The sequence below is a fragment of the Thunnus albacares genome, chromosome 9 (assembly GCF_914725855.1).
Source record: "Thunnus albacares chromosome 9, fThuAlb1.1, whole genome shotgun sequence".
Classification (NCBI taxonomy): domain Eukaryota; kingdom Metazoa; phylum Chordata; class Actinopteri; order Scombriformes; family Scombridae; genus Thunnus; species Thunnus albacares.
In genome coordinates this window covers 19,385,012-19,398,298 of record NC_058114.1, presented here as the reverse complement: position 1 = coordinate 19,398,298, position 13,287 = coordinate 19,385,012, and the positions used below count along the sequence as shown (strand labels likewise).

Genomic DNA, 13,287 nt, shown 5'->3' with positions numbered 1-13,287 from the left:
CGGACTTTGACGATGGGCCAGTTACAGTGAGTGAGACGTGGATCAAAGCAGTGAATTAAAACAAGTGTGTTGGACTGAAAATTAATTTTCTAATAAATTGTATGTACACTGTATGTTTGTAAGGAATGTCTGCATGTATTACTATTATTTTATTTTTTATCACTTTTAAGGCTTGTCTCATGTTTTTGATTGTTGCATAGTTAGTTAGCAGCATTATATTACTTACAGGCCAAATAAATGGGGTCTCGGGGGATTAACTGTATGTATAAGTGTTAATTTGTATGGTAGCATTATTGTTTGGACTCAGTCATGTTGTTGGTGTAGTTATGTTTTTCACAATTAATTTAATCCCTAATCTGTTTTTGACAAAGCTGCCTTCTAAGCACTTTGGTTCACTTTTATGTGACCCTCCCAATTTTTTTGCATTACTGTAAATGATGCTTTAAGAAAAACGTTGCCTGCTTTTTGGGGGATGTTTAACATGACTTAAGTCTTCTTGTGAGGTAACAAAAAATGCTAGTTTATTCTGATAAAGCTTATCCCAAAGTATTTGACATTCATACAAGGTTTCCAAACTCTAAAGTAGGAGGATGGTAGAAATACACTTGGCTCAGTTAGTTTAATCTGTATTAATAATGTACAGTTTAGGTCAGGGGTCAACAATTAGGTTCAGGCAGGTTCAGGGCCTGTTTTTTCAACGTTGTTTATTCGGTGACTAATGCAGTGGAAATACATCCCTATATGTCTTATATATGTATTGTGTGTTTATTTATTTCAATTTACCTTAGAATAAAATTTATAAACAGTTAGGATTAATCTGGGGTCAGGTGACATTCTTTCAGGGGCCAAATATTTTTGTTGGAGGGCCGGATTTGGCCCACAGTCCCTCATTTGCCTACCACTGGTTTAGATTTAATGTGGTGATCACTAAGGTGCGATGTGGGTTTAGGATGGTTTTACTATTGTTAAAGCTACCACTGCAGCAGTGTGTGTTAGTACAATAAATGTTTCAGCATGATAGCGCTTGTCACACTCGCCGTCATGTGACCACTAGTGTCAGTTACATAATTAACAGAGAACAAAAACAGATTTTGCTGAAGACTTTAATAGTGACAAATGACAAATGATTAAAGCATTCCTTGGAACGTAACACAACTGAATCATGAACAAACCTGCAATAATGGAAACAATCAGAGGGATGACCCAGACTGAAAGGTCCGGCTGGTTGTCAGACCCGGGCAGTAGAAGTGGGCGATATGTATTTTCTATTACAGTATATGATTCTATATCACAGTAGCAATATATATCATAAAGTTTCTGGTAATGTGTACTGTTTAAAGACAAAATAAGCATGTGGGAATGTCTGTTTTTGGCTCCTCCTGTGAATGAAACACCTGACAAATCCAGGTACTTTATCACATTGATGTAACAATCCAATATTGCTATAAAGCAGTCCTGCTCATTGATTTGCAACACTGCCTGCAACGGTGGAATATGATGAAAGGGTAACTACCTCTGTATGCAAACATCTCACCAGCTCACAAATCTATATCATCTTACAGTGATCATCATATCACCCAACCCTACTGGGCAGATAAAGTCAATATACAGTATTGAGATGAACGTAAACACATGTGGTGCGCTTCATTTCATGCGTCTTATCGAATGGTCGGGCTTCTGTTTACACCCTTAGCCAATGAAATCAAACTCACTCTTCAAGTATTTAGAAATGAAATCAAATAAAACCCGGAGCATCCTGGTATATTAACTGCTGGGGTTGAACAGAGTCTCTTCAGGGATGAATGAGGGATGGTGGGAAATCTGGGCTAATGAGTCGAGCGGGGATGAGACTAGGACAGGGGTGGGTTGAGGGTGGGGGTGGGGGTGGGGGGGTTGGGAAGGGGCAGGCAGGTGATCTAGCCTTTCGGAGCAGTGTACTGACGCAGAAGGGAGGAAATGGCGCTGGATTCAGTGACCTCCTCGGGGAGAGAGCCCTCCATGTCTTTGATGGACGGGTCGGCTCCAGCGTTCAGCAGGAGCTCCACGATGTCGGCAAACTCGCACGCCGATGCTACCGGAAGGAGAGAAAAATAAAGGACAAGTTGAATACAGCAAAGTTTCTGCAAGGCAAGTAGAGAAACTGTAAAACAATACTGTTGATCTCATTTTCATAACTGGGAATTTGATAAATTATTCCAGCTCATTTCAGATTGTATCAGGTTTCAGGAAGTTTGCCTCCTTCCTTTCTTTTAAGCATGTAGTTTGATACAGTATGTACAGTCCTGCAGTTAATGAAAAGCCCATCTGCAGGTCCAGCACTGACACCGGCCTGGACCTGTGGTTCCCTCAAACACTTCATTTCTGCCCCATTGGCAATTTGTGCCCCACTAAAAGGGTCCTCTCTCTTTCTTTCAGTCTAAGGTGGAGGAGAGTGGGGAGGGGGGTTTGCACTTTCTTAACCCAGTTAGTGGGTCCCTGCGTTCCTGATGCACCTCTCGCCCTTCTGGCACCTCGTCCCCCCACCCCACCCCTCCTCATCTCTTCTCTCTCTTCCTCTCTCTCTCGTCGTGAGTGCTCTTCTCTGTCAGTGTCAATCGCTCACTCCTTTTAAAGAGCAGACTCTGTGCTCCGCCATGATCGCTGATGTCAGCAGCCGCAGTGATTGACAGCCAGGCCTTTTAACCTCCAGCCCAGGGGTGGCTGGCGGTAGTGTGTGTGTGTGTGTGTGTGTGTGTGTGTGTGTGTGCGTGTGCTTGAGATATGATGATACATAGGAATGCGTGTGAATGTGTGCACACGTGTGAGCTCGAGGTGTGTCTATAGTATGAGGCGTTTTAAAGAATTGCTAATGTTTCACCCACTAAAAAAAAGGAGCTTGGCTTATTTTTGCAGTGACGTTTGCAGTTCTCTTGTTGCTCTAAACAGTGTTTTATTTAGCCAGCGGTGTGTGTGTGCGTGTGGCGGGTGTCTCGCCTGGGCCTTGAGCTGTAAAAAGTGGCTGGCCCTCAGGGGAGCCGTAGAGGAGGAGAACAATTTATGGTGAGCAGTAAACCCTCAATTAATCACTTGCCAGCCACTGTGGCCCTGTGCAAAGAGAGGTGGAAATGAATTTTCATTCTCTGCTATTTGTCTCTCGGAGTTCATCGCTTATGTTTATTAGTCATCTTTTTATGCCCCATCCTCAGGGCTTCCTCTGGTGAGTGAGTGTGTGTGTGTGTGTGTGTGTGTGTGTGTGTGTGTGTGGGTGTGTGTGTGTGTGTGGTCCTCCAGCGGGCGATGCAACATGCCCACTCCAACGCCACCAAGCAGTGGAACAGATGGTGTAGCCACACACATACACAAACACACACACACATACACAAACACACACACAGAGGCTCAGAGGACAGGGGAACCGCCCCTCAGGGACATGTGTGTTGGGGCATGAGAGGGTCAGGGGAGTCTGTGGACCACTGCTGATTTCCTCTGGGAGGCCTGGCGATTATCTTGCACACATACACACACACATGCACAAACATACCAAAGCACACACGCACACATGCACCCATGGGATGAAACAGAGAGGAATGAGGAAAAACTCGAACGGATGAAAAACAATAGTAGAAAGTAGAGATGAGGGAAGATGACAAATTTGAGACAAAACAAGCTGCTGTTTATAAAGAGAGTGCGCACACAGACAACTAAAGATGTCAGTGTACGATAAATGTGAAGAGTTTAGTTCCATAATGAGACATCCACTATCTGAAAAATAGACACAAAAAGCTTCATAGCAGAAACAGAAGGTAAATCATGCGTTTGGAGTGTAGAGATTAATACGAGAGGCCTCCTTACCATAATGTAGTGCCGTCTGTCCTTCATTATCCTGTAAAAGACAAAACAAAACAAGTCGTTACTTCAACAGGCTCGTGACCAGGGAAGAATAAATAACGACAGAGAGTGCTGATTGTAAGAATAATTTAAAGAATAAAAATATATATATTGCCAGCGTTTGTGAGTGAGCTCAATTACTTCCCAAAGAGTCAAAAGGAAAACTTTCAGCTGCTAGAATACCAATTACCTTCTAGGTGTTGGCTGTGGACAGACGGGGGCCTTGTTTTCATTGTGCTAAAGGGGGGCTTATGAGTAGATGAGATATTGATTTGAGACACACGTGACCTGCGAGTCAAACCCGTCAACTTCCAGCTCGGATCAAGTTGATCCAACAAGCGACGGAAAATCAACACATTTCGCTGGAGCCGCCACAACATCAGAAAAGTGTTAGCACCAAGTTTGCATCTCAAGTCATGTCGACTGCTCCTTGGTGTGCTAGTGTTTAGAAAAAAACTCAGACAGACTTATAAATAAGGCTGTCGTGATTCTACGTTTCTCTTATTATCAAAAAATCCTATTAAAAAAAAACAAAACCAACAATTCTTTGGTCTGTGTTTTTAAAACATCTGAGCGCTGTAGTTTTTTTTTTTAGCAAACATTGCTCAAACCGGCAGGGACTACAGTATTTTCAGCAGTGGATTGATACACATTTGGTGCTATTGTGAGTATTTACAGCAGCAGGACGATGTACAGTATGTGGAAATGAATAGATTACAGTGGCTGTTAAGTCTATAAGCACAGAGAAATAAGCTCTATCAGGCTTCAGCAACACAGAAAATAGTTTCTAGTAGTATCAATTAATTGCTCGTTTTGTTGACAACAAAGAAAAATGCACAATATTTCCAGCCTCATCCTTTAAAAGAATTGACCATGAAAGCTATGATACAATAGACAATGGAAAGAAGATTGAGCGTCAGAAGCTGACCAAAAAAAAAAAATCAGTGGTCTCTTGTATACACATGTGTGTCTTTTGAAGAGTAAAATGATACTTCAAGGCGTCAAGGGGTCAATGGTAGAGATATAATTCTTGTTAGGACTGTGGATTGGCGATAGGGTGTGTGTGTGTGTGTGTGTGTGTGTGTGTGTGTGTGTGTACAGGTATTATAAGACACAATATATGACAGGCATCATCAACAGAAGATTCAGTTCTTAATCACTGCTCCGGCCTGCCTTTGCACCTCATAATGATGATAAATGGTCAAATTGTAGCCTCCTTTCTCAGAACAAGAGCAGCCGTTGAGCCAAGAACAATGGCTTCAAGCGCTCAGAGGCAGATTAAAAGCCAGCAGGCTCTTTGACATTTCCTTCCCTGCTGTAAAATGTCACTGCGGTGGAAATACTTCCAAATTACTGAAACTGTTATGGTGAAATTATTCATTAGTCTTTCCACCTTTGCCCCGCTAACAGCAGATCCTCTCATACACCTGTTCTTGGTTACTTCCATGTCCTTCCTCCTCTCTCTTCCAATCCTTCCTCTTCTGCTTCTTCTGACCTCTCTTCCTCCAAACCACACCTCCCTCATTTCTTTTCTTTCATTACCTCACCCGCCGCCATCTCTCTCTTTTTTCCGTCCACCCCCTCTCCTTTCCCCCCTTTTTCCTCTGCTTTCATTACCACATCCACCTTTCTCCCTCTTTTCCGTTCAGTCACCTCCTCAATCTTAATCCCTTTCCTTTCAATCCCTCATCTCCCTCTCCTTCCTTCTTCTTCTTTTTCCTTCCTGGCCAGGGCACGGTGTAGAGTGATCCTATTGTTGTGTTTCTCTCTCTCTCTCTCTCTGTCTCAGGGGCAGCACTTCAGGGACCTGCTGATTGGATTAGAGCTTTCTATTCCCTCTGGGTGGATCGCAGAACACAGATGCAAATCGCCACCAGTGGAAAGCGTCCCGTAGTTAGCCCAGGACAACAATGCTGTCTGTCTGTGAGTCAAATCACAACCTGCCCACATCGTGTCTGTCTTTCACAATGAGAGGTGGGCGAAATTGTACTTAAGTTGACAAATTTAGATACAATTGCCTGGAGGGAGAAATCTTGTTACCCTGCAGGCATCGTTTAATATACTCAAAAATGAAAAAAAGACTCTTTACAATGGGACAGTGACAGATGTTTACAGCCGGGGTCAAGTGAAAGACCCCGATGCACATAAATACATACAGTTATAATTAAAGTGTAAGGGGTTTAAGCTCTAATCTGCAGCAAACACTAATCTGCAGTTAGTTGTTCAACAAGCACACGTATTAACACGCACATTCACAAAATAACGAATGAATGGTTGATAATTCTCAAAATAAAAGCTTTACAGTACAGAAATGGCTTTTTAAAGTGCAATAAGACTGAAAGCAAAAATAAAATACAGATATACAGTATGCTGCCTGTGTTTGTGAGGGACTATGTTGAGCATACATGCGTCTTGCATGTTCATGTGAGGGGGGTCAGCGGCCTGTCCTGTCAGCGTTCCCTAATGCTCCTGGATCCAGGACGGAGGCTTGATGGAATCATAGGAAATTGGATTGTCTTCCATTTGCTTTGGAAGCAGCCTGGAAGAGACACTCGCTCCCCTCCTCTCCCCTCCCCTCCCCAATCCCCGACCCCCCCTCCACCCCCCCAATACCTGCAGTTAGCTACCGTGGCATTCCCCCTTCGCCCCCTCTCCGGTGCACCACTGTTCCCATCCCATTACGGAGGCATGTCGCACCAAACCCTCTGCTTTTACATGTCATCCAAAGTTTCTCCTTGCGGTGCAGAAATGCTGGGCTGGATGTCAGCAGAGTGCTCAATAAAGCAGCTGCTTGCACAATACCAGCAGCAGAGATCCGGCACTGTGTAGTGTATCACCCTAATGGGGCGGACCAATATGCTTAGGAGCAGCATGGGTAGGGATTGATCTATTAGTACAACTGCAGTTTTGCTGAATTTAAGTCACACCAATCTATCATTTCTACCACACAAACGATGTGAAGCAAGATGGATGAAAGAGAAGTAGAGCGAATCAAGGATATAGAAAGATATGCTGCACAGTCTTATTTCTTTAAGCCCTAAAAGATCAAAATGATAATACTGTAACTGGTATGAAATTGGTCCAAAGAAAGAGAAGAACAGAGGAGAGGGACCGAATGATTGTGTGCACAGATACACTCGAGTCTATCAAAAAGCAGGACGACTCAAAGTCAGGCCGAGGCCATCCTGGAATGAATAAAAACCTCGTCTGTACTGTAGCTCTGCTTATCTGTAGAAGAACACACAATGGGACCGTCGCTAGATGTTGTGTTCATTCTGGAAAGCGGTTGAACTTGTTTTCTCCATCAGTCTGCTTTCAAACAAATCTCAGACGACTGGACAAGAATACTCGACATGTTCAACCTCAATCTTTTTACACCAGCATTAAGTGGAGGGATCAGGGGAATATCAGAGACGGAAAACTTAACCAAGTCCGGGATACAAATAGGACACAGAGGTCCCTTGAGTCAATGTCCACTTGAAACTAGATTTCATTCTGCCTGCGTTTCATTCTGTTTGTCTGTGTCCGAGCCAGAGAAGAGATTGCGGGTAGAGGTTAAAGGTCTGTCAAATCCAACCGCCAGCTGTGTGGAGTCGGCTGCAGAATACGAGACTATGTATGTACGTGCGTGTGTGTGTGTGTGTGTGTGTGTAGTCTCTCCACAGACAGTAAAAGCTTTCACACCATGCCAATACGTCCAATCTGTATATGATGGTATAGAATTTTCTTTCCTTATTTTCCTACAATTTTCTTGAATGTTGCTCAAATCAAGCCCTTTCTCTTTCTTAAAAAAACAATTTGTTTGTGGGTCTTTGTGTTTGGACCATTTAGTGTTTGATGTTTCTAATATCTATTAATAAGAATAGTGTCATCCTCAACAGTATTTATTGTAAGGTGGACAAAACATTATTGGCACATAGTGACTTCATCACTGTCTGTAAATAAAATACAACTTAAAGGTGCCATGTGGCAGAATTTATCATCAATAAATCATTAATTACTACATTTTGAGACATTAGTATAATTACTGTAAACAAACAGGACCACAGCCAAGATGATTGGCAGTCATCTTGGCTAAGAAGGTTTTCTTCTTCCAGAGTACGCAGAGCTATGGCTTTATAAGATTCTTGTGATGGAAAACTGTGGATTACTAAAAAAGAAACAGTAAAAGATAACGATAACTTCCAATTTCCACTTCAGTTTACAGGAGAAGCCAATGAAGAGGTGTCTTAAGTTGCACTTCCTCTAATGGTCACTAGAAAATTGACAAACCTGTTCTTAAAAAGGCAAAAAACATGCTTTTGTTTTAGCTTAAACTCTACTACATCTTAAGTATTTCTTTCTCATCACCAATTTTTGCTCTTTCTTTTCTGCTATCCTACTTCTTCAACTTAAAACTTCCCCATTTCTCTTTCTGTGTCTCAGTAAACTTTCTAAGGTCTCTTCCTTTCCCCGCCTCCCCCTTTTCTCCCTCCTACTGCCCCTGACAGCAACATTAAACAAGTGGGGAAAAATGGACAAGCAATTATGATTTATGATCAATGCATGCAGCAGCTGCTGACTTTTATAATGACAGTGGCTGGGGGAGGGGGAGGAGATGAGTATGTGTGTGTGTGTGTGTGTGTGTGTGTGTGTGTGTGTGTGTAACAGTCTCCAGGGTGTGTGTTGGGAAGATGAGGGGTGAATCGATAGGCGACTGGGATCATTGGTATGCAGATTCCAGCAGATAGCATTATGATGAGCAGGTGCCATTAATCAGAGAGCAGAACACACAGATCTGAGCAAGATGGAGGAGATGAAGATGCTCGTTCACTTCACCAGGTCGCATCTGTAACCAGAGCAGCTACTGTGGCGCCATCAGCACAGATCACACAGTATCAACTTCAAGCATCACACTGGTGGTCGTGGTAAGAAAATTGAAAGTCAGCTTATTTCAATGTCCAACGCCAAATGTACTGTTACATGGTAGTGCGGTTTGAACAGTCTCCTCTGTGGGATTTTTAATGCAAAAATGTCAATGTTTGCTAAATGCATCTTCTTCTAGGATTGTTTTTCCTGCCACACAGCAGCTAACCCTCGCGTTTCATCATTCGGACCAACAAGGAAGAGTTTTCATTCCTTAAACCAATAATTTAACAAAAACCAGCGGAATAAATGACACATGAACTACAACGTGTGTCACGTTGCAACACATCAGGTCCACATCTTTTGGAAATCCCTGCATCCAAAAATGTCACATTCAAGAGCAGCCTGCAGCATTAAAGGATAGTTTCACCATTTTTTCCAAGTCTGTCTTGAAACAATAGTCAAGTTCACATATTGACAGTGAAACAGGTTCAGATTGCTGTGATCATTCCTCCTGTTCATACTGGCCATTAAAAGATCCCTTAATGATGTGTTTCCTAGTCCACAGTCCTCCTTTCTATATTTAGAAGTTTATCTGAAGCAAATATGAAGCTTCAGCTGTCCAAATTAGTCAAATCAAGTGGATATCTTCCAAAGTTTCAGCCTTTTTAGAACAATATTACCTCTTTTTGTTACTATCCTTCCACTGCAGCTCAACAGGGAAACACAAAGAGTGAATTTAATACTAAAGGCACAAGATATCTACTTAATTTGTCTATCTTAGACTGCTGAAGCCACATATTAGCTACAGATATTATAGAAACTTGTGAAAGCCTGTGCTTGCACATGAATTTGCTCTGTGTTTGATATGTCTGTGTCATGTGTGTTTACCCTCGTGTGTGTGCGTGTTGGGAAGGCCCCCGTGTTAAAAGGATCTGCAGACTGGGGGCCAGCCCTAATTAAATCTGGGTCTCCTCTCTGAGCAGGGAGAGGTAACCTTGCCACTCAGTGTGTGAGCACTGCCACCTACGGTCAAATTAGCTGTGACGCCAAACTCGTTGCCCTTCACACCTCCTGGATGTGTCCTTCAGGTGCCCGGGTGATCCCCCTTCTCCCTCACACCCATAGCTGCTAGCAGCATCATTGCAGCAGGGGGGGAAACCCTGAAGGATTCAGGGGTCCAGAGCTGACAGAGGTCCTGGAAGATGCCAGGGATTATAGATATTTATTATGTCACAGTTGCAGCTCAGAGAGTGCAAAAGTGAAGCCCATCTTTAAACTCCAGCGCAGGTTAAAACAACCCCTGTGGGTCGAGGACAAAGGGTAACAAGAGCGTCTGAAGACAAGCTCAATCGTAGGGAAAGCTCCTTTAAAAGGCTGAAAATACCTTTACCCACAATAGTCCCCTCCTCTGTCAAACAAGACAAAAGAAGCCTCCTTGTTTTTTTTTCCTCCAAGCTTCCCCTTTTCCCTAAATCTCTGTTCTCTGCTAGCCTGTTTTCTTCATGCACATCCTCTTCCCCTCTACACTTCTCTCCCCTCCCCATGTCGCCAAGCTTGCTTGTTCCCGTGGGACACCTTAGCCTCCATTAAAGCCATCAGAGAAGAGGATAAGGTTGAAGCTGAGAATTAACATCGCTAGAGGCCCCCCGTCTGTCCTCCTGTGGCTCATCGATGATGTTTAAAAAGAAATATATGAAATAAATAAATGCATAAAAGAGTGTAATATGAAAATCAATGGCCAGGCAGCGGGGGCTGCGGCTGAGGCATTTGGAGTGAGGGACTCATAAAGCTGAGTACTGCGGGAGACTGATGGAAGGCAAAACACTTACTTTGTTTATTCTCTCTCCTCACCCCCATCCCCTCCCCTCGCTGTCTGTATCCAGCTCTCACTCTCTCACTCTCTTTCTCTTCCCCCTCCACCCCCCCCCCCCCCCCCTCCTCCTCTCTGTCTGAAACGGTCGAGGACAGCTTTAATGCTCCTGACAATTTATGTGGACGGTTAAGAACGATGGAAATCAAATAGTTGAGTGTAGGCAAGGCCCAGTGAGAGGCCAATAAGAAAGAAACAACAGCTGATGATGGCAAAGAGGACTGTCACCTGCTGGAATGGCTCTCTAGACTGCACTATTACTGTCAAGTCGCTGGCTCTTTTCTGAGTGCTCATATTATAGATTCATAACTGTATCTGTGTCCGATAGGCCCTTTAACAGAGCACTGCAACAGCTGTCATTTCATCAAGTCAAGCTAATATGCAGCAAGTACTAAATATGAATCCTATACCAGTGTGGTTTATAAAATGTCAAGCGCTGTGTGCGGTGCCTACGGTGTGTGTTACCTTTTACTAACACACTCCGATTCCTATTTGCCTGAAAAATTGTACGCTTTTAAAGACCTGTCTGAAAGATTCTCCTCTATCCATTTAACAAGTCTTAATCTTCCCAAAAGAAAAATAAACACCATAAAATGTCACAAGAAACATTACCTTCCTCTACATTAACAGATGCATCAATAGTAATAATGTCATACACTGGCAGGTCGGCGGGCGCAAACGTACACACACAGGAAAATGCAAGAGCAATATGTTACAGTTGTGCTGTCAGTGGGCCTATTATAAAGAGGAAGGCAGGGGGAGCTTTCTTAAATGTCTGTATTAATGTGTGCAGTAAGCTGTGGGAGTGTCTCAGAGTCTAGTATTAATCTGTGGCAAGAAGCCAAGTGTGTGTGTGTGTAAAGGTGCTCAGTGTATTCATGACAAGCTATAAAGGTGCAGTGCCATTTTTATGCTGCAAGCTGTGTACACATGAAGCAAGAAACACGCGTGTGGAGCGTCCCGGTAGCGGTTATGTGGCATACAGCGTATATACATTGTGTGTGTGTGTGTGTGTGTGTGTGTATTATGCGTTATGTGGCCTACAGCGTACACCACATAAAACCGCAAAGTCCTGGGTTCGACTTTTGTCGTCGCATGTCATGCCCCCCTCTATCTCCCCTTGTTTCGTCTCTGCTTGTCCACTATCAGCTGTCCAATAAAGGTAGAAATACCCAAAAACACCTTTAAAAAAAAGAAAGACGCATGTGCACATTCATACTCACAAGCATACTGCTACATACTATGAATGTGAGTAGTAATGCTGCATACTGCAATGCTCATCATTTGCTCCATTTCTCCCTCAATCTGATTTTATTCTCCGTTGTTAGTCTTTAAATCACCAAAATATTCCTTTTTCTTACTTTCCCACCTCGCTGCCTTTTCTTCCTTAAAGACCCTATATATTCAGGAGGAGAGGTTGCACATTTACACACGCGCACACAAACACACATGCACACACACACACACACACACACACACACAATTATGACGAATCTTGCTGGATATTTGTTATGACTGGGCTGACTGAGCCATTAGTTATAGGAGGCAGTGCTGGGAAAGGGGAGGGATACAAACGTGTAATAATGCCTCCACCATAGAATTTCAATCAGCTACGGTGGTGTGTGTGTGTGTGTGTGTGTGTGTGTGTGTGTTTACCACTTTGATCACACAAGTAGTTGACACCACAGTAGAGGACACAGACGAGAGGGTTCGGTCTTCTTTGTGTGCTACAACAGCAGGCCGAGCTTGACTTGAAAAAGAAATAACGCCCGTATCAGAGCTGAAAAATTTAATTTTTGCTGAATATTGCGACTTCAATATGAAATGTAGTAAATATTGATAGGTTTTACTATGCTTTTCCATGAAAAAAATGTGCATGAACAGATGCTAATGCTTAAGATTTGTTCAGTTTGATCAAATGAAATATTTTCTTTGACATGCTACTTGATTTGTGATCAGAGGATTTGGCACAACCTGAGAATACCTTATTTAGGAAGCTGTCCGAAACCCAACTGCTGCCTCGTGCTATTTGATAATTGCAGTAGTCCATATTTATACAGGAGTCTGACTTTTTATATTTTTTCCATTAATTTACCATGCAGTACATCTGCAGTACGTCCTAGCAACACTGAATTATTAAACTAAATAGCAACATACAACAGTTTTCTTCAATGGCAGTACTAACTTGTGTACATCTTATCAAACTGTCACTTAATCGGTTAGCCTATCGACGACAAACAAAAATTTTGATAATTGATTCATTGTTTAAGTCATTCATTCACACTTTCCAGCTCCTCAAACACAATATGTACCTTTTCTCTTTACTTTCACCTTGTATGATAATCTTGAATCTGATTCTTGTAAATCTAATATTTTTGGGTTTTGGACTGTTGGTCGGAAAAATAAGCTATTTAAACATGTCACGTTGGGTTCTGGAGAAGTGTTACGGCCATTTTTCACTATTTTATGACGTTTAGCAGACTAACAAATTAACTGAAAAAATAAATTATAGACTGAAAATAATAATTAGCTGCAACCCTAGCTGGTATATCAGCTTCAGCTTTTACCATGCATTTACCTCAATGTGATTTCCGTCTTCACTACACTTTGTTAATTAAAATGGTTGTCGAAAATCATTAGTCTAAGATGCACAGCATAAAAATTATAAATCCAGTACAGAGAGCTTGACAGTAGGTTTTTCA

The 13,287-nt window shown here is 42.6% G+C and overlaps 1 protein-coding gene across 1 annotated transcript in view; it reads right to left on the bottom strand.

The window, feature by feature from the left end:
• Positions 1-1,087: 1,087 nt before the first annotated feature.
• acbd6 (acyl-CoA binding domain containing 6) overlaps positions 1,088-13,287 on the bottom strand; it is a 31,256-nt gene continuing 19,056 nt past the window's right edge. Inside the window, exons 7-8 of the mRNA XM_044362061.1 lie at positions 3,832-3,862; positions 1,088-2,071 (exon numbers count right to left, since the gene is read on the bottom strand). Of these exons, the coding sequence (XP_044217996.1) occupies positions 1,917-2,071; positions 3,832-3,862 (186 nt within the window). The 3' untranslated portion in view covers positions 1,088-1,916. The remainder of the gene's footprint in view (positions 2,072-3,831; positions 3,863-13,287) is intronic.